We start from the raw sequence: 25,316 nt of genomic DNA on the forward strand, positions 1-25,316 counted from the left end.
TGTGGTCCCATTTGCAGAGAGGGGGCACTTCAGTGGTACTCTTATTTTCTGGAGAAGCGCACAGTGCGATTTAAACAACATAAAGCTCATTTTGGTCTTCCCGAATTCCGATTGGGCGCAGGGGAGGGGAGGCCGAGGGCACGAGCACGCGAGGGAAGGGGAGAGGTTGCCATATTCCCCTCTGAGGCTGGATCCAGAACACAATTTTTTGGGGAGCAAGTTTTTCCCCCGAAAAAGTCTGTCCAAAATGTCCACCCCAAATTTAATATAAAAATCAAGAAGACACAAGCACTCTTCATGGCATTGGTACATGGTGCTGTACGCAGTGGCTGCCCTTTTTTTGCGACGTAACTTAAAAAAGAAAAATATGTTCATTGTTTTTTCAGGGGGGCGTGCCCCCGACCCTCCCTGTATCCGCTGTTGCTCCCCCTAGATGTGCCACTTTAACAAGGATAACAGTATAGTTCAGATTTCATTGAGGCCAATTTCTACTATGACACCACTTAATGAAGGGGCTTGTCTACAACAAAAACTCTCCTTTGGATAACTAGGCGAACCAGGTGTCATGATACCCACACTCAATTTCATCGCCCAGTACCAACAATAACTTGCGTATTAGTTGCCATTTAAGCCGTCATGTTTGTAGGGGTGCGAGTTGTACGAGGCCCGGACTGGAAATGGGGCGACCAGGACGGGGGGAGAGGCTCTGTAGGCACCGTGGTCCCTGCAGAGTCTGCGGAGAGTGGTAAGCATAACTGTTAAACACCATTAAATACATTCTCATGTCCTAGGTATGCCCCCAAAGTTGAGTTCGAAGCGTGTTATTTTAAGACGTAAAGGGTGTAAAATAAAGTGCGCCAAGTCTATATTTGGTACGGACAATGGATCAACACAGAATGCAGAATCTCAAAATCAAATCCTGTATTCTATCGAGTAGGGAAATAATTGGAAGTGGGTATTTCAATTCCTCGAGTTAAGTCTGCTTTAAGCCTTTCTGTTTATGGGAGACACTACTTGTCATGTTTCAGCCAAGGGTGTCTGGGTGCGATGGGACTCGGGCAGGAAAGCAAACTACCGCGCAGGTGGAGAAAAAGGCACGTACGATCTGCGGATTTACGATAACGCCCAACAAGGTAAGACGCTGAGGTTGTTTAAATGTTTTTTTTACACCACGAATCCTACACACTAGGATCAACGACTCGCCCAACTCCTGGTTAGACGCATGATAACGGCCCGTATACGTACCGGTGGCACATACTATGAACACTTGTCAACAAAGACCATTGCACGCGGTGGTTTTCAGATTTGCAGGGCTCTGCGCCCGATCTGGTGTCGAAGTCTGTCAAGCCAGCTAATTATATTTTTGAATACTCATGAGTCTACGTTTATTGAATTTTGATAAGTGATAACTGCATAACCCTGTTATACCGAGCACAATATCTTAAGCTTGGAATAGTGGAATAGAAGCGAAGAGGGGATTTTAGACTTTATACACGAGTCGGCCATTTTAAATTGAAAGCGAAGTAAATTTTTCATTGTTTTTTTAACTTGCAAGTAGAAATAAAAAACAATGACATAAAAGTTCATTACAAATTACAACCAGTCTGCTAATGTGAATAGTTTAAAAGCTGTGATTAAACATACCCTAATGTTTTAAGCCCCATCTGAAAGGGAGGCTAAGAACGCACTCCAATCATAGAAATAGTCTGGCACCATCCCATTTAACAGTTTAAAATTTATAAAATGGATTCAGGGAACGCGCTCGAAAATGGCGTCCTCGTGAATGAGGTCTATTCGTCAACAGTTTGTTTTTCAAATGTCACATTTTATTTAGGAGTGAAGCATCCGAATGTCAACTGCGACTGCTGTCCAGAGGAAGGCATCGTCGGCATACGCTGGAAGTGTCTGGAGTGTCATGACTTTGACTTGTGTCACAGCTGCTATAATGAGGGAAAACATGACCTGGGCCATCGCTTCACTAGGATCGAAACCAACTCAGTTCCTGGGTGAGTTGGTGCTGCATTTTCGTGTAAACTGAGTGGACATTAAGAATGTTCACATCTCTAGGTTGCAACCAAGTAATTATTTCCATTGACACCTGTGATAAATCCCCATACTTGAACACTATATTAAATGCCCTAAATACTCAAAACTCTCACAGGTGTTCAGGCTGTAAAACATATGATGATTAACATGTCGTCTTTCATTTTCCTATCACCTGAAGCCGACCACTGTTAAAACGAATAATAATTCCAAAACTGGAACAGTAGCCATTTTCAAAAAGGATGCCTCCACATCATGGCTTCATAGCGCCACTTCCATACCCGATTGAATCCAAAATGCTAAGAATTGGAAGTCCAAAGTCCAGGCCAGAGGTGCAGTGCCACATGTCTTCAATTCCCCCATTCCATGGCTATCAGAACTGTCGCATATAGAATAACTTGAATGTATAATGATTATTCATGGATTATTCATTAGTTGCACCATCTAGGCTTCAATAAAGTTATGCTTTGTGAGGCGGTACCATCATCCCGGTGGTCATTATATTTTGATTGTCATCCATTCTCCGGATCCGTAGAACTCCCGCTTCTTAGTCTGGTATGCAGGCCAAATGATTTCAGACTATTCTGTCAAATCTTTGGTGAGGGTCTTGCCCATCATTCCTAAAATGCACGAACGTTATCAACCGAATACACTTCTTTGACAATCGGATATGTTCGCAACAGTTGTGATAAATCCCGGTGTAAAATGTTTATCTAACAACATAAGCGCCATGAGCGTCACCGAGTGATGGACCTGTTTGCGCTTAATCAGATGCCACTAGTATTATTCTTCTTATTATTATTATTATAATACCTGTCATGCTTGTTTTCAGCTTTGAATATAAATTCATGGTTTGCATTTAAGAGTTTCAAAGCCAGCGGAGTGGCGTTTATCTGCATTATGTCCAATGTCGATGTCGTACCTCAAATTGCAATCGCACCAGGACTGAACTTTAATTGCTTCGCAATGCTATTTTTAAATGTGGCGGTTACCCGACCTACATGAACGCTCTATTGCGGGACGTCAGAAACATCTGAAGAGGGAACCAGACTACCAGCTCCTTACAAAACACAGACGTCTGGACTACCCTGGAGATATCTTGTTACGGTTCAAGTGTACTAATTTTCATCTACAACTGGATATAGTCACTTACCAAAATACGTATACGTGAATGATATCAAGTGATTGAAATAATGTTCACGTGATACTAGGTTCACGAATTCAACTGACACCAGTGCATTATGTTCAGTGACTATACTTGGTTGCAGAAAAAAAGAGCGCTAATTGCACCAGGTATTATTTACAGCAGACTGTACCTTGGACTCATAAATTGTGTATTCAAACATTAAACCAGCTGGTCCGATCCGAGTCGGACTTCGGAACGAAATGTCTGTAGTGATAAAGGAAAACAATAACAACAAGATAATATCACCCCAGCATTCTGTCCAGCATTATGTTGTCATGTAGGTTCAGCCAAAATTAAAACAGCAGTATTTCAACAACACCTCTTTTTATTACCAAAACCAAAAAATCGAATGCAACTGCCTCCAGATTAACTAGAGTGACTGCCTTGATTTTATTATAATAATGCGCATGGGCCCTTGAGATAAATTATCGCACAAAACTTAGTAAATTGTAATAATGCAAAAAAAAATGGTTAGTGGCCTGGCGTTTCGACCCTAGCAGAGTCTTTCTCGATGGCTAAATGAAAAGACTATAAACATAAACAGGTACATGTATACATTACTGATGTAACAAAAGCAGTCAAGTGGAAATAGATGATGCAGAGGAAAATACACAGAGAAAGCAGGCGGCTGAACAGAAAGGAGGGTAACAAAAGGGAGGGGGATTGGGGGAAGGGGTTGGTTGACCACAAGAGGTTGGGAACACAAAGGACAAAGTCAATGATGGGGAGAGGGAGAGAAAGGTAGTTAATTGGTGAATGAGGCAGACTGGAGGGGGGGGGGCTTATATGTGGTGAAAAGGAGAAGGCAAAGACCAAACGTTATTAGTCATTTCCTTCTTGGATGTTCAGACCATGGGTTGAATGGTCTGGAGACGTCTTATCCATAATTTCTCTCTCCTCAGACGAACAATCTCTCTGTAGATTCCTAGTGCCTCATTGCCCTGTAAAATCATGTCAGAAATTGAGTGATTAGGAAGATTGAAATGATGTCCTACGGGTGTATCTAGCTTATGGGTGTTGACTGTGGATCTGTGGCCTTAGAAACGTCTCTTGAGTGTAGTTCTCGTTTCACCTATATATTGAACGCCACAAACTTTGCAAGATATTAAATAAATTAGATTAGTGGTGGTGCAGGTGACATGACCCCTTGTCCTATGGGTGGTTCCACCGGTATGGCTGGTGAAGGAGTCCGATTCTCTGATGTGTTGTCTACAGACGATACATTTGGAGGTGTTGGGACACCTGAAAGTTCCCTGTGGCAAAGGGGGGTTAACATTATCATTAAAGGGGGAGGGGGACTTCTGCCCGGACAATGAGATCCCTGAGACTGGGTGGCTGTCTGTAGGCAACTATGGGTTCTTCTTGTACAGCACGTTGAAGTCGATCTGATGTGTGAAGAATATGATGGTCAGAACTGGTTATTGTACGAATGGGGGGAAGTGAGGGGTGGAAAGTGACAACAAAGGGAACTTTCTCCGTGGAACTCTGTTGTTGCACAGGTCTTTTAGAAAGTACTGACTCCCTGGAGCGAGCCTTGACTTTCTGGATTGCTCGATGGACTGCCAGGGAGCTATGACCCCGGGGGACGAGGTGTTTCTTAAGTTCCTGTGAGTGGTGGATAAAATCGGAATCATTAGAACAGATTCGACTGAGTCTGAGGGCCTGACTGTAGGCTATGCTGGTTTTGCAGTGTCGGGGATGACAGCTGGTTGAGTGGAGATATTGGTGTTTATCTGTGGGTTTAACAAAGAGATCTGTGATCAAACCATCATCCGTCTTCAACCTTGACATCCAGAAAGTGGGTATCCTTGGTTGAGTATTCGGTTGTGAATCTGATGGTCCTATGGAAGGAATTGATGTGATTAATGAATGCTGTGAGGCTAGATTCATTACTGGTCCAGATGAAAAAGATGTCATCAATATAGCGCCACCAGACCCAGGAACGGCACGGGGCTGACACCAACATGCGCTGTTCAAGTTGGCTCATAAATAGGCAGGCCATTGATGGTGCCATCCGTGTACCCATAGCGGTGCCATGTACCTGTAGGAAATTCTTACCCATGAACGAACAATTCTTTTTAGTTAGAACATGGTTCATGAGGGATACTATATCAGAAACTGGCGGTGAGGTGTGACTGCTCTTAGCCAAAGCTGAAGAGCAGGCAGCAATCCCTTCATCTTGGGGAATGTTGGTGTACAAAGAGGACACATCAAAAGTACCGATGATAGCTGTGTTGGGGACCTGGTTCTGAATACCTGAGATTTTACGGAGGAAATCAGGAGTGTCATGAATATATGATGGAATCTGGAACACCAATATCTCCACTCAACCAGCTGTCATCCCCGACACTACAAAACCAGCACAGCCTACAGTCAGGCCCTCAGACTCCGTCGAATTTGTTCTAATGATGCCGATTTTATCCACCACTCACAGGAACTTAAGAAACACCTCGTCTCCCGGGGCCATAGCTCCCTGGCAGTCCATCGAGCAATCCAGAAAGTCAAGGCTCGCTCCAGGGAGTCAGTACTTTCTAAAATACCTGTGCAACAACAGAGTTCCAAGGAGAAAGTTCCCTTTGTTGTCACTTTCCACCCCTCACTTCCCCCCATTCGTACAATAACCAGTTCTAACCATCATATTCTTCACACATCAGATCGACTTCAACGTGCTGTACAAGAAGAACCCATAGTTGCCTACAGACTTCCACCCAGTCTCAGGAATCTCATTGTCCTGGCAGAAGTCCCCCTTTAATGATAATGTTAACCCCCCCCCCTTTGCCACAGGGAACTTTCAGGTGTCCCAACCCCTCCAAATGCATCGTCTGTAGACAACACATCAGAGAATCGGACTCCTTCACCAGCCATACCGGTGGTACCACCCATAGGACAAGGGGTCATGTCACCTTCACCACCACTAATCTAATCTATTTAATATACTACACTCAAGAGACGTTTCTACGGCCACAGATCCACCACAGCATTGCCAGGTTTGTGTAGAAAGGCTGGTCCTGTGAACCACGGTGTACTGGTGATCTGGAAGCGTGGTCAGCTGGGTTGCGCTTGACAGGAACGTTGATTGGTTACATTGTATATGTAACCGAGCACGACTAAACTGTCACAGAAGCAGTTCAAGGCTTCTGACTTGATGTCAATTTTATCTAGGATGAGTTCTGCTATCTTTACTGCCACGACTGCGGTACACAGCTCTAGACGGGGTATGGTAGGTAGCGAGTGAGGAGTCAACTTAGCTTTCTTCAGAACGAAGCCTACTTCAACTTATCCAGTTTCGTCAACGGTTCTGTAAAAGGATACTGCAGCGACGGTGTTGGTGGATGCATCTTAAAAACACGCACAGATCGGTGTGCTGTGCCTTGCAAAAAGACTTCGAAAATAGGTGCGTGGGACCTGAAGCTGCACTCAGAAGCAAATCTTTTCATGCTTCCCATTCTTGAAGTTTTTTTTTCTGGGAGGGATGCATCCCGACTGTAAGTGTCGATGGTGAGTTCCCGCAGTATAGCTCTGCCTTGTATCGATTGAAGGTACCAGGCCAAGTGGGTCAAAGAGACTGGACTCCACGGTGTGTGAGTGGTTTGTCACCACTCCTTACCTTGAAGGTGAAGGTGTCTACTTTGGTATCCCGGAAAGTCCTTGACTGCGTTGGCCAGGACCAGTCTCATCTCCGAAGCACAATTATGCCATAATCTTGAGGGGGCAACTGTCTGCATCACAGTGGTGCTGTTCGAAACAATCTTGTGCAGCCATAGGTTGGATGTTTGGGTTCCTTCAGCAAGTCGATGGCCTGTTCATCTGTTGGTAGAAACTTGAAATGTCTCTCCACGAACTCTCTGTATCTGCACCATGGTCTTGTTTGCCTTCTTGTGCGGCTCGTCTCAGATCGAATATGGCAACCGTGGGGATCGATGGGCTGTTCCGAAGACGTAAACTTTCATCCAGTAATCGATGACATCCATTGTGGTGTCGTTGTCTCTGTACCATGGCAGTGTGTGGCCTAGTGGTTAGGGTTCGTGACTCATGATCAGAGGGTCCGGGGTTCAAATCCAGCCGCTGGTCATATATTGTTTCCTTGGGCAAGGCACTTCACCCCCACTTGCCCCTCTCCACTCAGGAGTATAAATGCGTACCGGCATTAGCTGGGGAGTAACCTGCGATGGACTAGCATCCCATCCAGGGGGAGTAGAAATATTCTCAGTCGTTTCATGCTACTGAAACCGGAGATAAACGCCGGCCTGATGAGCCACATTGGCTCGGGACAGACTTTTTTGTCTCTGTACCAGAGGAATCTTAGGTTGTTGCGATGGCCGGTCCTCTCTCACAACAAAGCAGTGGAACATTTACTCATGTCAGCTGTGATCGCTACGGGTCTTTTGCTGAACTGTATTAGGACTCCCAGCAGGCTATTGCTTAGATCTGGGCCGGTTAGTAGAACATCGTTGAGAGAGAATCCATTTTGTCGTACACTAGAGTCGAAGACCATCCTGGTTTGGCCCGGTTTTTTTAAATTGGTAGACTCCAAAGGTCGGTAAGTACCAACACTATTCTCCATCTTTCAAAGAAGGCGGTATCTCTGTGCGATTGTTGTTGAAGACGATAAACTGCTCTTTCATCTCTGGCTTCTTATATAAGCTGTGTCGTAGAGATGCAAGATGGGTGAGTGCATGTTCTCGATTATTTGGCAGATGATGTCTGAGCATACTGAGTGGCAGTGGAGCTACCCAGCTATTGGTGTCATTTTTGTAGAACTCTCCAACCATCGTCTTCAGAAAGATTGTGTCTTTGATGGAGAGAGCTGGCATGTTGTTATCGCGAGTTCTTCTGAACGCTTCTCTTCCAAATTTGTCATTGGCAGGCTCTCTGACAGGGTTACTGATGAGCGTGCGGGATGAACAAATTTTGCTGCTCCCCGATGTAGGTCATCTTTTCTTTCAGGCAGATGTGATTATGGCATGGAGCGAGGAAAGAGGAGCATCCTCTTTCAAGCACGTGCGTTCTGGAGCTGTTTACAGTTGTCTTGAGTGCATTTTTCAGAAATGCACCAGAACCCAGCCTAAATTGAGTCACTGAGCAAAGGGGCACTGTGTGGGCCGTTGATCTGCTTTCTCACCTTATGCACTCTGAGGATGTCAATCCCAAGCAGCAGAAGGATTTCAGCACTGATCGGATCCAACTCTGGGATGTCTGGTGCTACAGGCTTCAGATGGGCGGGGTGAAGAACTACATTGAGCGTTGATATTTCTGCTCTGTTGTTTGGGATCTTGTTGAACTCGATGAAAGGAGGGAGATGCAGGCTTTCTCCTCCGTTCACAGCTTCAATCTGGGAACCATCAGCTTTGCTCCCTGTCATTTCTGTGACTCCAGCACAGGTCCTAAGGGAAACAGTTCAAACAAGTCAAATCTCGCCAATGACCACGTACTCCGGTCGTCAATGGTTTCAATGGCTGCGTACATCTTGGCATCACTCTCAGGTTGTTTCTGTGGATACAGTTTAAACCAGGCATGTTTTGGCACATGATTATGTCGGTAGGCCCTCACCACATACATCTGTGCCATGTGAGTTGACTGCAGTAGGCTGCATTGGACAACTTCCTCCTCCCCGCCATGCTGTGGTGTAGGGGTAGAGGCCTTCAGTGTCAAGGGGGCAGGATCAGGATGCATGGCTGTGCTGTGATGAGCACTGTTGCATTCGGTGCATTTCAGTGGAATCTTGCAGTCCTTAGCAAGATGAGAGGAAGATGCGCCGCACTTGAAGCAAATTCCATTTTCTCCCGAGGAAAGCCCTTTGCTCGTCTACGGTATTTGCTCAGAAAGCCTTGCATTTCTTGAGGGGATGTGGTTTCTTGAGCCGATGGATAGGGCAGCTTTTACTAGGATCACTCTTCTTACTCTGTGGAGACATCTGTCTGCTTGGACGGATATGGGTGTTCTCACACTAGTGTTTCTAGTGGTGGGTTTCTCTGCTCTCATGGGGCCGCTGGTGTTGCTGAAGAGGCTGGTGAAACTCGGGCCATTTCTGGTTTTGGCGTTTGAGCAGAATGAATTTGAATAACCCATGTGTCGTTTATCCAGGTTGGTGAGACCAGGTAAGTATCCGTTCTCCTTTGCGCATAGGACCTCCATGAGCAGATCACCTAGCTGCCACACATTTTTAGGACTTCTGCTGTTGATGCGCGGAAAACTTTCCAGTTGCAAAAGAGGGCGCTTTTGATGACCTTTGGCGCTGCATATTGCTCTTTCAGCCGTTCCCATGACTTTGTCAGAGCTGTGTTTTGGGTCATTTATGTGCACAGCACGGATTCTTTTGTCGTGGTCTGATGACTCTTTCCCAAATCATTTAACAAATAGGTTGAGCTCTTCGCTTGGTGTTATTCTTGGTGTAAAGATAACACCAGGAACAACAGCTACATAAAGCGTGACGTAAAGATGCGGATTTTCTATGAGATGTGTGCATGTGAAACGTGTGTGTACGCTTTTAACCAGTTATGATATGGCTTGTGCTTACATACAAATATTAATAACCGTAAAATATCGCTTAATTTAGCTACATAATGAGGAAGGAAATTACAGACAAGGCTTGCACAGGCCATTACAGGGATTTATGTCAATCCAAAGACAATAAGTAAGTCACAAAATGCCGGAAACGTCTGTAAACGTGACGACGAATGTGCATGTGAGAAACGGGCTATAAAAATGTTCAAAAGAGGGCGCTATTTAGGAAAACTGGATAGACGGTCCAGAACACATGTTCTTTTTAGTTAATTGAACGATGATCTTAAACTGCATTCAAATTCTCGCTAAGGAAATGAATGACTCTTAAGCTCGTTTAGGTGATTTTTTTTTGTAATTGAGCGGAAAAACCCACGAATCTTTTTGGTAACTTATACCACCGTTGAAAAAATTAACTAAGTAAGGGTGCATGGTCTTTTTTTCATCGTTCATTAGTATGCAAATACCTTTCCAATTTGCAAATAATTGGTTCAGATTTAAAGCCTGTGGCATTATGTGACACTGTAAAATCGGAGATTTGTTTTGTCGTTTCAGAGTTGAGGTTCCATGTCGATTGGGCGCCACCAAATGTCGCTCTTTGGGCATTTTCCCCGGTGCCCGAGTGGTGCGCGGGCCCGATTGGCAATGGGGAGATCAGGATGGTGAGGAAAATAAAAGGAACTTGCAAATATTCTGCCGTATCTTTACGTCGAAGGCTGCAGACTCAATCAACCTTTAATATCATAATAGAACCTGTTGCAAATTTTGTTGCGTAATACGAAATTATCCATCAGCGATCAGCTTAGGTCTACCATTGCAACATAAAAGCAGAAAACCTTGCGAGTCCTCTTAATTTGAAAATATGCAACTGTCTTTTCAGTATTTTTTAATAAACGTTTTGTCTCTTTTGATAATAATGCTAGGAGGAGAAGGGAAAATTGGTACCGTGAAGGAAGTCATTAGCGCAGAGGGAACCCATCGGTCCTGGGTCAAAGTTCAGTGGCTCAACCGCTCGGACAACAATTACCGGCGGGGTCACGAAGGCAAGCTGGACGTACAATACACGCAAGAAGACACCGCTGGGGAATTCTACATCGATCATCTTCCCAGGCTCGGTAAGAAATAATGAAGTTGTACCCAACTGGCTGCGAAGTAGTGACTAGGGAAATGACTTGCAATGTATTTGATGAATATAGAGACGTGGTATGTAATTTCCCTGAATAATGTACAGTGAAGCACCGTTGCCAAAATACCTGCAGTGACGTAACTAGTGGCGGTGGTGGGGGCACGAAAGGGCACGACCCGCTTGAGATATTGTATACATAGAAATACATAAGGTATATGACAGCTTTTGTCGACACTGCATAACTTCAAGCCATTCACAGATACGTCGCAAACTCATTTTATTTTAAAGACTCAAGAAATAAATGCATTATGGTGTCAAAACGCCACATTTTTCCCGTTGGCAGTTATGAAGGTGTTCGGGATTATTCCGCTTTCGAGAACACATTTTCCTTTTGGCAAAGTTTTTGTACCCATCCAACATGAAGTATCACCCAAAATGTCTTTATGAGCAAAATTGAAATGGGATTTTTTAGGATTGAACTGTTCACAATGAAGGTTCAAACACGTGACAGACGTTGCAAATAGATTCATCAAGTATCCGCTCCGTTCACAAGTACCCCCTCACCGGCACAGTTGGGGTGACCGATCGACGCCATCTTGCCTGACTGCAATTTTGCTGCGACGCGCTGCCGTACCATGTACCACTGCGTGTACATAGTACAAATCCCCATGTGTGTGCGTCACACACAAGGAACGGTGCACGTCAACCAGCTAAATGTCCCGCCCATGAGACGTCGCTCCTAGGTAAAAGGGCGCCCTCTTTTGTTGGCGTACGGAGCCCATACACGGAATACAAAAACATATATCAAATCAGTATATACACAAAGCCTAAAGTTCGTTTCCCTCTAAGGGGTCACATTTTTTTTTATCGAGGTTGAAAGTAATCCCTATGAATGAGGTTGCTTGTGCGCCCAACTCCTCCGAAAGACAGAACATAAATTGAATGCACCTTAAAAAAGTTCCCTGTCCCATGCTGGACGCCAGTTACGCTGCTGAATATCCGTTTCACCAATACGCCCAAAACAAAGGTTCTGTTCAGATTCTGCACAATAATTATTATAACTGTAGATGAAAATTCTGAAACTCCAACATCGAATTTCTCAAGCGGCCTATGATTTCAAATACGATTTTATACACAGAAGTGTGTAGGCTTTTAAATTGTTTGAAAAGAAAAGTTGATTGCTTACACGTTGAAGGCCGACTGTCGAGCTGAGTCAACTTGGGTATCATAGTGGGATCTTCGGATGGAGAACGCCTTATTTTCTTTCTTGAGTTTTTGCGCCAATACAGATGCCACCAATGTCCGGACTTACTTGGACACCGGAGACAAGGTCCGTCTGCTGGACATGGACCCTGCGAAGCTCAAGGAACTGCACCTAGAAAGTTGTGGCTGGAACGAAGAAATAAAAAACGTAAGTTCGACTGCAGCGTATAGAGCCGACAATAACTGGTCAAAGCCATGTCTCAGCACTTTCGATGAAAGAGGTATTTTAACGGTCTGTGCAATATGGTGAAGTGTCGAGCACAAACTATGAGGGTTTAGTCATTGGGTAGTTGAGTAATGAAAGTGGTCATGCACATACGGATGGGTATATGGGGTCTTAGACCAGGGTTCGATCTTGTTTTTTTTTCACCAGCCAGCTGGGCTACTGAAACAGACTCTTTACTAGCCTGTGGGCATTTTCACTAGCCCGAATGTTTTGTTCTTTTGTTATGTGCCTTCATTTAAAATGTGTCTAGAGCCTGAAAGGTGGCGCGCTTCAGGGCCCCTCGAATTCAGAACGATCTGGACCCAAATTAAAAATATGTAGCAATTATCAAAACAAGTGTAAATGAGATGTGTTATAGGCTGGTATTTTGGACATATTTGGTGAAAGTTTCAGTATATCCATTATACCATTTTGAAGAAAAGCGTTGGCAAAGAACACACGCTAAAAACACTCTGACCATGGTTCCATGGTTCAACAGATTTATTGAAATTGCGTACTGATGTGAAGCAGTGTAATAACAAAGAAAAACCTAGGCAAAACCAACTCGGTGTTCAGACTGGAAAATTTAAGCTACTACAATGAAAATGGCCTCACCACAGCCACTAATTTGAAATTCATGTGGAAGACAAGGTAATAACCATTCATATGAACACTCAGTTTTTTTCTTAGTATACTCTATTTGCCACAACAAATGGTGACTTTAATTGGGTCCAGATCATTATGACTCGCCCTGTATATGCCTCTGTTTTAGGATTTCTCTCGCAGGGTACCGTTTTACAAAGACAATTATGGAAACAAAGTTTTCCCTGAGTGGTGCGGGGCTCGAATCTTGGTCAGAGCATAATTATTTTTAGTTTTAAGTGTGTATTTCCTTACTTTTACATTTTGAAATCAAATCCTACTTTTTAGTGAGGTAGATTAAAAAAAAATCTCCGGATTCATGGTTCTGGAGGATTTTTTTAATGAAAGTAAAGTCTGAGAATCATTCGGTTGACAAAAACTGATGCACGCAATGGTCGACTTCCATAAAATAGCAACAGCGATGGCTAATTCCGGCAACTCGGCAAACATATTTATGGTGAGAAAAACACACGATGCAATCCTTGTTAACATAATTACCAATCTAAGCAATTTCAATTTGGGTCCCGTAGTACAGAGGCAAAGTCGGTGAAGTCATTGTGGTCGACAAAGATGGCGATGTCAAGGTCAACTTTGGGGGAGCGTCGTACTTCATTCATCCCCTGTGTCTCGTCAAGGAGAAGAAGGAAGCTGAAGAGGCAGGAGGTAGTGCTGGAGGTACATGATAATCTAGCAAATATCGACATTTATGGATGAGTAGATTACTTCACTAATGTACCGATTAAAAAATGTAAGGTGATGGCATCCACACAGCTGTGCATCGGGTTTTAGGATCCCACACGAGCTGCAGTTTCTAAACCAATAGACCTTTCTCATACTGCCACCATTTGAGTCATGTTGCCTGTATCCAATAAGAGTACTGAATGATAATTTGTTTGTACAAAAAGGACCCAGACTTTTTTTCCTACCAGCCTTGCTTTGGTTACGTTGATTTCATTGGGAAAACATCAAGATGGCCGCAACATGATTGTCTATTGGCTGCGTTTGTGAAGCCAGTGCCTGATGCGAGAGTCATGATTTCAGACAGGGCCCATTGGGGACATTTGTTTTAAAGTTTACCAAGAAAAGTACAAATTCGGCAGATAAGCTCGATAAAAAGGTTTGTGTGGCAGCAACCTTTGATTGCGATTTCACATATTGTCCAGGTTCAGAACTCAATGTTGGTGGATTATTGGCCGCTCTTCTCCTGAAGTCGGAGCTGCAGAAACTCGGATCCCTGCTTGGCGGATCGGCGGGTAGATCAAGCGGTGCTGTTCTCTTCCAGGCTGCAGCCACTGGCGACACCAACAAAGTGCGAAGGATCATCAATGATCACCCAGACGCGGTGAGAAAATTTCGACAAGAAAATACGTTAGGCCTAATCTTCTTGGCATCATGACAATCTTGCGCCTTTTATAAATAATGTAAGATGACCGTTGCTTCACCAGATGCAATAATGCCATATAGCAGCATCAGAAATATTTGGCAACGACTGGCATTTACAAATATATATATCTACCTATGGAAGCAACGGAATCCATTTTTCATGATAGACACTTTTTAGCTGCGGCTGAGCAGCTCTAGTTCTACACGTAGTCATGTCTCTGTGTTGGTTAGTTAGTTGGTTTATAACGAACTTCAGCACATGCCGTTTTGGCCTTCAATCACCTAAATTGTCCCTTATGCACTCGCAACAACACTACTTCGGGTTAATGGCCCTGAATGGTGAAAGTTACATAGGTCTTCTCTGACCAGCAAATAACTCATTGTAGTTCTGGAAAGTGGGTCACAACAGTCAAAAACAAGGTGTTTGTTCTAAAACACTTTGCATTTGGACTGCCACGTACTGTACACACATTCAGTGTTCCACCTGTGCTATAGCATACAGAAAACACTGCATGCACCTCGAGTGACATTCAACAACAAAGACGAATCCTTCATTTCAATTGATAGTCACAATCACGTGAGTATAGTGCATTATAAAAGCAGACTTTCACAGATTCACATGACTTATAGGCGACACAGGTCTACAGTTAGGCCATAGCTTCCGAGATCATTTCGAGTTTGGTTTACTGCCGGTATGGCCAAATTTTTCTCCATTGTGTCGGACGCCGACTATGTTAGGCAGTACATCGATATTCGTAATATTTAAGGGAAGGAAAGTACTTTAACTCAGGCACAGATAAAAACTAAAAAAAGAAGCATCCACATGAAAAACGAAGCAAAAGTCTTGGTGTCTAGACTTGAATTGTGAGTTTCCTGACGGGGGCTGAATATCCATGGGACAAATTCTCCGTTGAGTTAGGTGATAAAATATCCTAAAGAGAGGCACTATTTCCTATTGGAGATACTGTCCGGAAGAAAGAAAAACCAGGGGCAGAATCTCCTTCTTCATCGGCCAAGACAGTTGAGCAAGGACCCGTTTGTCCAGGGTTTCCCTTATTTATCATTAACGCTATGGTTACAAAGGAAGAGTTGCAAAAGAACTCGGAGGGACATTCTGAAAACGCAATGCTGATGTCCGCCTGACGCTCACGCGAAGACGCTACAGGTTTTCTTGGGGGGGGGGGGGGGGTACAAGGGGGGGGTACAGGGGCATCAGAATATCACATATCACAAAGTTCCTAATGCAGTTTTTACCAGTTGGGCCCCATAATGCCTCGCTGTGTCCATTAACATAATAATTTGTAAACAGTAAGCCTTTGGCTAACTTGAAAGAAAATATAACTTACAAACACTTTTTGGGTGGGGAAAAGGAAAAGGGGCATTATCAGTATTATGGTGGGGGCACCTGGGAGGCACGGAAATTTGTGTCCCCCGCCCATTTACTCTCAAACCATGTTGTATACAGTGCCGTAGCCATATCATGGAAGTTGACAACGCTCTTTACATAAGGCAAGTTGGAGAGATCCTAAGGTCCATGTTTGATTTTCTTCCCTCAGGTCCAATTTCAGAATGGCAAAGGACAGACGGCGCTGCAGGCTGCTGCTCATCGTGGTCACGTGGATGTGGTGAATGTCCTGGTACGGTATAAAGCGCCGCTAGAACACCGCGATGAGGACGGAGACACTGCGTTAAATTATGCTGTGCTTGGGTGAGCATCGTTCCCTCCCCTTGCGCTATGTTAAGGATTCCAGGTTACTTTTGTTGACGAAAATGTTGCTCAACTAAGTAACAAAGCACATATAACAATATGACCAGTTATAAGAGATGATATCTTACGTCACATGTTACTAGTTAACCATTCGCGATTTGGACACGAGATTTAATGAAATGGCAGCTTCATATCTGGGGTCACATTTGTAGGAGACGGGTTACAATAGGTCTCATCATATCTTTCAACAAAACAAAGCTATTTGCTGCCTTTTTGGTTGTTTGGGGTTTTTTTTTTGGGGGGGGGGGGGGGGTTGGGGGTTCTTATCCTCTATGGAAGCAAAACTGTAGACAGGTCAGTGTACCAATATTTGTTATATAACTGACATACAGATCCTTGTCATTTGATTGGTGGAACTCACATCACGTGGCATTCGTTATTGCTCCCATTCATGCCGCGGCTCAAAAAGTACTATCCGCCCATGGGGAATGGGAAATACTATTCAACAGTTAGGATCATGACGCGGTATTTGTGTGCAAATGCATGCTGGTGTGCGCGTTCAGCGTTGCGCATAGCGCGTATTGTTCCAAACAGCAAGCGCTACAGCGTTGGATTCAAACATTTTCGTGAAGGGGTGGTTTCAAAGAGAGAAATACATTTTCCTCCAGTTTTGTATTGAAATAAAAGTTCAAATATATCAAATGACAAGGATCTATATGTCAGTTATTTAAAACAAATATTGGGTGGCTCTAAATTGTGAAATGGGAGGAATATTATCGCTCGGTAAAATCTGGACTTTTCCATTTCACTCGGCTTCGCCTCGTGAAATGGAAAAGTCTAGATTTTACCTTGCGATAATATTCCTCCCATTCCACGCTGAGCCACTCAATATTTGTATACTATAAAATACTAACCCCTAATTCCATCCATATAAGAAAATTGGAGCAAAAGCAAAATGTTGTATATCGATCTCCTTACAGATATGCGCATGTTCGCTTTATAAAGCCCGGTTCATGCTCTGCGCGAAAGCGAATTTGTGACGTCTTAGCAAGTATTCATGCCGCAAATTCGTAAAAGTTGAACATAATTTCAACTCGGGCGAATTTCGCAGCGAACGTTTCATGACGTCAAATCACTTTGCATTCGCATTGGCATTCGGTATGAACCGGACTTTATACCTGCGTACTAATCCTTCGCTCCTTAAGGAGCTGTTTTAGTAAAAGTACTGTTGAATCTCTCTGATTTTATTTCTACGTGATGACAGGTAGTTGGCATTTTCTTATTCTCATATTTAGCAACAAACCGGACATTGTCCTAAATCTTCTTATTGCTGGCAGCAAGATAAACGCAGCCAACAACAAAGGTTTGACCCCACTCCACTTTGCTTCTAACGAAGGTCACGAGGCATGCGTAGAGGCGCTGCTCGGTAAGCAGGACTGCGACGTCAACTACCAGGTAAGTTGCTGTTTATAAGTTGCATAATTATATTCACATCATTATTAACAATTTAACTTGTTATGAAAAATGCAAAGTGAAGCTTTGTCTGTCAAACAGTGGTCAAAATGGTATAAGAAAAATGGACAATAATTAACCAAATCGGTATTCATATTGCGAATGTGGAAACAAGATTCATTGCATGCAATCAAAAAGACAATGAAAACATTTGTTCGCACAAAGTTTGGGGGATATAAACATATAAAGCACTTCGTTGTCAAACAGTTATGAAATTTGTGCCACTCCAGAACAAGACAATTTCTTAAATTTTATATTGATTTCCAGAATGGAGACTCATTATTTTTTTTAATGTGCACGTGCGCAGCTGGAATACCGAACGAATTTGTTACATATTTATGTGGCCATGCTATATAGTACTATCACTAAAAGTAACATCCGTAAGAAAATAGCTGTGTGCATGAAGAGCCATCAATAAAATACAAAGCATAAATATATAAATTGTGCATTTGCTTCATATATTGCAAAACCCAGTATTTCTGGGATATAATTAATCAGAAAAAGAACTAATTGAGCCAGACACTAAGAGCTAAATCAACAAAAAGTCAATGTATAAAAGTACATCACCCCGACGCAAAATTCCATCTAATAATTATGTACAAATTTTAGACAAAGAGCACAGAAAAAAACTTGGTTATTTTTTTTCTTTTGATAGGATAGTAATGGCAACACGCCACTGTTTCTTGCCATTGGCAAGAAGAACAAGCAGATCATCCTTTGGCTGATAAACAGCCAACGCGTTGACCTCCGTCAGGTGAACAAGAGAGGATTCAACAGTTTGCATCATGCCGTGCTTTCCGAAAACAATTTGTACGTGTATTCTTTTTTCTTTTCTCCCTTAAGTAATGGCTTTTATTTGAAACTGCACTTATACATTTTTATTGGTAAAGTTTCAAATCAAACACGCAGCGCGAATAGTTTTCACTTGACCTCACAAAGTCAATTTACACTCCTCGTGCTATGATCTAGTTACATTTCGGGGGAAAAAATCGTTTTCTATTTCTTTTTTAATTTCCATAAAGTTATTCATTTTTGAATGAGAACAACCGAAAGAAAATCGTCCTGTGTTTAGTTATTGAATTATTACTTTACAATTTCGAATTATTGGCTACCACACAATAATTCTCTTCATGCAGAGGTAAGCTGGTTCCTGCTCTACACTCAGTGTCGATAAGTAATGTATAAGGACCGGGAGCTACATATGTTTGTGTCCAAAACAAAATTTGTTTTTGAGAGGGTTGCAGAGGTCCAAAAGACAGATTTTGGGATTGGAATAAAACATACAATTTAACAATTTAGTAATAAATGTCAAATGTGTTGAATAGCACAGGGAACGCGACTTTTACGTAAATAATTATGCTTTAATTATGCTTGACGTACAAGGTTGACCTTAGGAATGGTCGTTTACCTTCCTGTGTATAACAGTCTATGCATTTATTTAATAATTTGCTCTTAAATACTGCATTGAGTGTATTACGTCATACCAACTTATAAGCCGGTATAGCTATCTCCCATTTTAAGGCATTGATTGGACCACCTCTGCACGCGTGCGCATCATGATTGTATATTTTCATATCGCTGTTTGTGCATGGACGGCGATTGAACACGCCATTATCCAAAAAATCTCTCTTGTCTTACCACAACAGGTACGCAAACTCATCAGTGTCTCCATGAAGGCAACTTTCAAGTATTTTAACTGCATAAGTTTTAAATACTGAACAGTAATTTCTCTCTTTTTATTGATATTTGCCAGAGACACTTTCGAATTCAGCAAAATCGAAAATTATCACCTCCGGAATTGCACATTTGTGGCGCGGCATAAATAGGCTGGTTGCGGGCAAACATTACCGTTGTGATTTTTAATTCAGGAGGCGGGATTTAGACCTATGCACGTCATGCATATCATTGGCAAACATCAGCCGGGGATGCCATATAATGTATTCAGGATTCACTGCTAGCTACCTGTACCCACATTTAAAGTCCGAAAGACAATGGGGTTGGGAGCCAGACTAATAAGCACGTGCCTGCATGGGTACTAAAGTTCCGTTATGAAACAAACAAATTTCATTACTCTAGTGCTTTGGAAGCGATTCTACGAAAGTCGCCAAGCATGATCAATGTTGCCAAAACTGACGGCTTCACAGCACTACACATCGCCGCCTTAAACGGACTGACCGAAATCATCCTGATCCTCGTCAAACAGGTGAGGTTGTTAATAGCATGCTTTGAATAAAATGGAAAACAAAACAAGACAAAACAATACATTAACAACGCTCAAAATAATGACGTCAAACTGTTGCACATTTCAAGCCTGTCCAAATTCCCCAACACAGATTTTAAATGTTCGCGTGTTTCTCAAAGCATCAGAAATTGGGGAGTTTTTGGCAGTGATAAGATCTTTAGAATTATGTCCAACTGTGCTTACGGCTTCACTCGTGACGTTGGCAGACAAAAATCAATCATGGCTAATGACTCCAATAAGCACGAACTTTTGTCACCAAGGTGGACTGCGACAAGGAGCTGAAAAACATCGTTGGGAAAACAGCGCTGCACCTGGCCATCGACAAGACCCACAACAAGTGTATCGAGGCTCTGGTCAACAACGGTGCCAATGTGAATGCCCAGGATAACGACGGTAACACCAGCCTCCATATGATCATGATGGAAGCCTCTGTGAAAGAGATCATGCGGGGAACACCGGTGGGACAGGTAAATGTCGAGTTTTTCGTAGCATGAGTGAATATTGCTTCTCTCAACGCTTAAAGCATCGACGGCAATTATTTCACTCAATAATTCCAGCGTCAAAGCACATTTGAAGCATTTAGCACTCTTTAGTTTCACAAATACTCTGATGCATGCTCCCACTGTAAACAACGTGATATTAACTCTACTTTGAAAGAAATGGTGGTGTTTAGATTTGTAATATACAATTTACAATTAACAATTGTTGACAGATGTGATGTGGAATATGTCGTTTTGAATGTTCGAGGGGCGCTATATGCGCTCCGAATGTGTTCGAAACGCCATATCCCACATCACAGTAGTCAACAATTGTTTTGTTATACCTCTGTCTCGGACTCCTTGGATTTTGATGTAAAAATCACGAAAACAAACGGCAGTAGACATAACTATCATGACAATCTAACGGCAACTCACATGCATGTCGCGTGCTGATCGTCTGCTAGTTGCTGCTCCCATATGTGAAAACATGGTGAACATAGCATTGGTATTTCAAATCGTTTCAAATCGTACGTTCCGCATGGGCCTTATTCATGAGTTGGCCATTTTTGTCGTGTTCCGTGAACGCATTTTCATTAAGTTAACTGTTTAATGGGATGGCACCAGACTATTTTTGCAGCAATGCAGCCTTAATTTACTGGAGTTTTTTTTCAATCTGGCTTCAAATATTACAGAATTACAAATTGAAACGTAATCATTGAAGCAGACTGGAATTGATTAGGAAATAACTTGCTTTCACTTCTCTTTGCAAGTTCCAAAAATTAAGATTTTACCTCACTTCAATTCAATATGGCCGACTGAATAAGGCCTATACGTACAAAGTCATAGCACACTCCCGGTGTGGGATATCACGTACGTGATATCGCACAGGGAGTGTGCCATGAACTTTCATAAACTTACCACGTGATCGATCTAGACCAATGAAAATACAGTATGCAAGACAGAGGTATAACAATGTACTTTGTGCAGAAAACCATAAACGAACACGCCGTTGACCCGACGCTGCGTAAACTCTGCAAACTACATGGCAAGCATTATTGCAGCAGTATAATAGTCTTTCAAAGTTTCGATGTAAAGTTTCTACATTGTACACACCATCATGAGACATGGCATCAATCTGTACAGTTTGACAGGTTAATTGTAAATTTCCAATATCACATGTATGACACTTTTGGTGTGCTTTGTCATTGCAACATCACAGTCACTTTTAAGTTTCATCACCAGAATGTTTTCGTTCAATTGTTCAGTTGTTGCAGCTTGTCGAGCAGCTCGAAAACGAAGGCAGTTCGTCCGACCAAAGAACCAACCTGGTTGCCATAGCGGTGTACCTAATTAAAAATGGCGCCGACATCTACATCAAGAATAAAAAAGGACTGAATGTTCTTGACGTCACCCTCAACCCAGGAGTTGAGAATCTCATCAAAACTCTCTTCGAATTGAAAAGGTGAGACTGCTTGCTCTTAATTTAATTTACACTGTTATTATCTGTCCCGAAAAAAATACATCAGGCATACAAGTATTCCACAACAGCGGCTTCCACTCGATGTTACCCTATTGATTTTGTTTGTGCTGACATTGTCATCTTTGTGTGGACCTGAAATCAAAACAGGTCCACACGATGCATGTTGTGTTAACCTTCTGTGGACTAAGCCAGGTCCACACAAGGTTTCCCTTCTCTGAAAAAAACAGATTCAGAGGCATTTTGGGGTTATGTTTATTGGTCGTAAAATGAAAAGGAACACAAAGCAAATTTTGAGAGAAAAAATGAGTTGAAAGAGTATTCACAGTGCGAGAACAAAAAAACATTTTTTTCTCCTGTGTATCTAAACTACACGAAAACAAAGGAATGTCCACAGTAGGTTTGTATAAGATATAGGCCGGGCTTTAATGGGTACATGTGTGTGGCAGTGATCGCGACTTCATGAGTATTTCGTCTGAGGTCTTGGGAAATAGTTTTCCATCGATATAATACACACCTACCAGCCATAGGACTAAATTGTTCATTCAGGGATCATATATTTCACGATGGATTATTAATGTCGATAATCTCACAATACTTTGTAAATACGTCGAATGAACATGTTCATGTATTTGTTCTTTCAATGCACGTTTAAAATCAAAATGAAAGAATAATCTAGTATTGGACTACCAATGTCGGGGTAAGCATACCCTAGGTTATAGGCAGTTCGATTAAAACCAGGCTGCGAGAAGGTTAAACCGAGTCACTTACTGACTTTGATCATACATTTATTTCAAACATTCATGTTACTAATGCAGCACATGAAAATAGTACAACCTATCTTTGTGTGTATGCTAACATTTTTCTTCTGGTATTTTATACTGTCTATTACAGAGTGATATATAAAGAGTCGAATATCAAAGTAGCTGCGCGATATTTTGTTCGCGCTATTTTTCTGTAGCTGTTTTTATTTGTATTTCCGACGCCATCATTTGAAAGGGCACTTGCAGGTCGCCTGGCGAGTTGTTCCCTATATATGTTAAATTATACACATTTTTAATTTTTTTTTTAATTAAAGAGCTCCGTGTGTGGCACATAACAAGTATTGTGGCTCATAACAAGTATCCAGTAAATGGTGATAACGGAACACGCTGCGTCATCTCCTCTGGTATGCAGTGATTCTTACGGTGTAAAAAAAAGCGCCAAACTTCAGACTGTTTCCACCCCCTCGAGTTCAGATGTCGGTATTAACCAGTCTACTTTGCCCTCCCTTCCAAGGCTATGCCATCCCGATGTGCCTTTTTAAAATCAACGGATGTACAGGGCGCTTATGGAAATGTAAGGGCCTTCACTCACTGCCGTTGTGTGGTTGCGCTCTTATAGGCCTTGCATGCAGGAGAGTCTATAGTTGTTGAGATTTTCACTGAGGAGCTTACCTATCTTTTAATCGTTTCAGGACTGGAGAGGCACCGGCATCCAAAAAACGTTGCACTGTCAGCTAAACGATTTGCCGTGTAACCAGCTACACAACATCAAGTCGTGGCCGGGATAGGTCCTCCAGTAATTAACACGGCCCACAATTGCAACAAGAGTAAATACTCTCTTAGGTCTTTTCGTTGCAATACATCCCCAACTGTGATGAACGATGAGCTATGTATCCAGCTATAATTAATACATATACTCCTTCCTTTTGTAGCTCTACGGGGTGAGTAAAAAAACAACAACCAAATGTCGGGACTTTTGTTTTAGTGAAGCTAACCGTGTAGCTCTTTCAAAATCTAGGATATGAAAGCCCAAATCATAAGCTTTCTTTTAGTAGAAAAATTATTTGAATCACTTGAGTACTTTATAAGTTACTGAACTTTAAACACAACAACCGTTTTGAAGTTCTGTCCACGGATCACAAAAAAAGTGTGCGTTTGTCAGCAAAACAAAAACAATTCACACACATCCCTATGTTATTTGATTTCGTTTTGCTGAAAGAACACTTACCCTTTTTTGATACGTGGACAGAACTTTAAAACGAAGGTTTTGTTTAAAACTCCGTTACTTGAAAATTGCATAAGTGATTTTAATGATTCTTGTACTAAAAGAATTTTTTGAATTGTGCTTTCACATCCTAGATTTTGAAAGTGCTACATGCAGAACTTCACTAAATCAATGGTCGCGACATTTGGGTTTCGTTTGTTTTTACTCATCCTTTTTTTTTTTACTAAGGATCCATGAGGCGTATAGATCGCAGCAAAAATGAACTGTTTTTACCCCATAAGAAACCTGTTCATTGAGATATAGCCGATTGGGGCGTGTAGAGACAGAGCAGGCTGGGCGAAACGAGTACAAAATTTATATCATTGTTTAATTTCCTTTCGTATATCAGCGAAACACAAAACCCTACCCAGAGCCTTGATCGAGTTGATATAAGTTTTACTCGCATCATAAATTTAATTTCAGCTATACCTTCAGCCATTTATTGATAATGGACCTTAAAATATTATCACGTACACAGAGAATACCGGTCTGTTGACATTAACAAATGAGAAGTGCTGTACATTACTGAAAAAAATACACTTGCCTGAAATAATTTTACACGCCAACCATCCTGTTTTGCTCTATTTAAGCACAAAATTAATGTGACATGCCATAGCATAATGAGGAATAACCCGCACCTTTGACTTTTCACGTTATGTACATCATGTTAAAGCGCAAATCATTGGCTTTCCAATGATACAACATTTATATCTGTAGCTTAATTTATTCCAAAGGTATGCCGCAGTAACTTCAACAGTGTTCTGCCAAGTTTCGCTATTCTCATTTTGAGCAAAACCGCTTTGAAAAAAAGATGCGCACTGCGTTGCCAACAGCAGTGACAAAAAGGTTCTTCAGTTTTTCCACTTTTGTGAGTATTTTTTTTTCCAACAAAAATGCATATGTGAATCTTGGATACCTTTGCTACTCAACAGTACAAAACAATCAATATCGATGTTGACACTATTTTTGTAGTATATTCGACTTCAGCCGTCGATAACTCAAAACAAGGTTTTGGGTGACATTCCTCATTTTGCTTCAGTAAGTCACAAATAACACAAATCTGCCTTTAACCAATCGTAACTTATGGAAAAAAACTACCATGTAATAGTATTCGATGAATTATACATGTCATTGTACAACACCATGTTAGATTGTGGTATGTAGTTTGGTGTATAATCCACAGTTCAAACGAAGGTTGCATGCTTTTAGTAGAGGCTTTTAAACAAAAGGTCACTAGATCCTTATATAACATTCAACACGAGTGTGCATTTTGCTTTTCTTACAATCTGCAAATTGCAATGCCCTGCAATTTTAAGACCTTAAGACATCAATGCAGGTTTGAAAACAAAAAAAAATAATGGATTGATTTTCTAAAATTATTGTGTAATCGACTTCGTGATGCTTAAAATGATCAGAAACATTCATTTTCCCTTGGCAACTTGAATCTTATTAGAGCTTTAGAGTCCAGACATCTTAAATGCGTGTCAAGTTAAGTATTCAATCTAATTCGTACACTCCTGC

The 25,316-nt window shown here is 42.0% G+C and overlaps 1 protein-coding gene across 1 annotated transcript; it reads left to right on the forward strand.

Annotated features, from left to right (window-relative positions):
• The first annotated feature begins 524 nt into the window (after positions 1-524).
• LOC119731534 (E3 ubiquitin-protein ligase MIB1-like) lies at positions 525-23,532 on the forward strand. The gene is made up of 15 exons (XM_038204707.1): positions 525-745; positions 1,029-1,133; positions 1,835-2,006; positions 10,286-10,392; positions 10,654-10,845; positions 12,146-12,267; positions 13,497-13,641; positions 14,130-14,308; positions 15,906-16,057; positions 17,353-17,512; positions 18,225-18,379; positions 19,646-19,772; positions 20,072-20,278; positions 21,556-21,752; positions 23,224-23,532. The coding sequence occupies exons 1-15, from the start codon at positions 637-639 to the stop codon at positions 23,267-23,269; spliced, it is 2,175 nt and encodes a 724-aa protein (XP_038060635.1). The 5' UTR covers positions 525-636; the 3' UTR covers positions 23,270-23,532.
• The last annotated feature ends 1,784 nt before the right edge of the window (positions 23,533-25,316 follow it).

The sequence above is a fragment of the Patiria miniata genome, unplaced genomic scaffold, assembly GCF_015706575.1.
Source record: "Patiria miniata isolate m_02_andy unplaced genomic scaffold, ASM1570657v1 HiC_scaffold_24, whole genome shotgun sequence".
Classification (NCBI taxonomy): Eukaryota; Metazoa; Echinodermata; class Asteroidea; order Valvatida; family Asterinidae; genus Patiria; species Patiria miniata.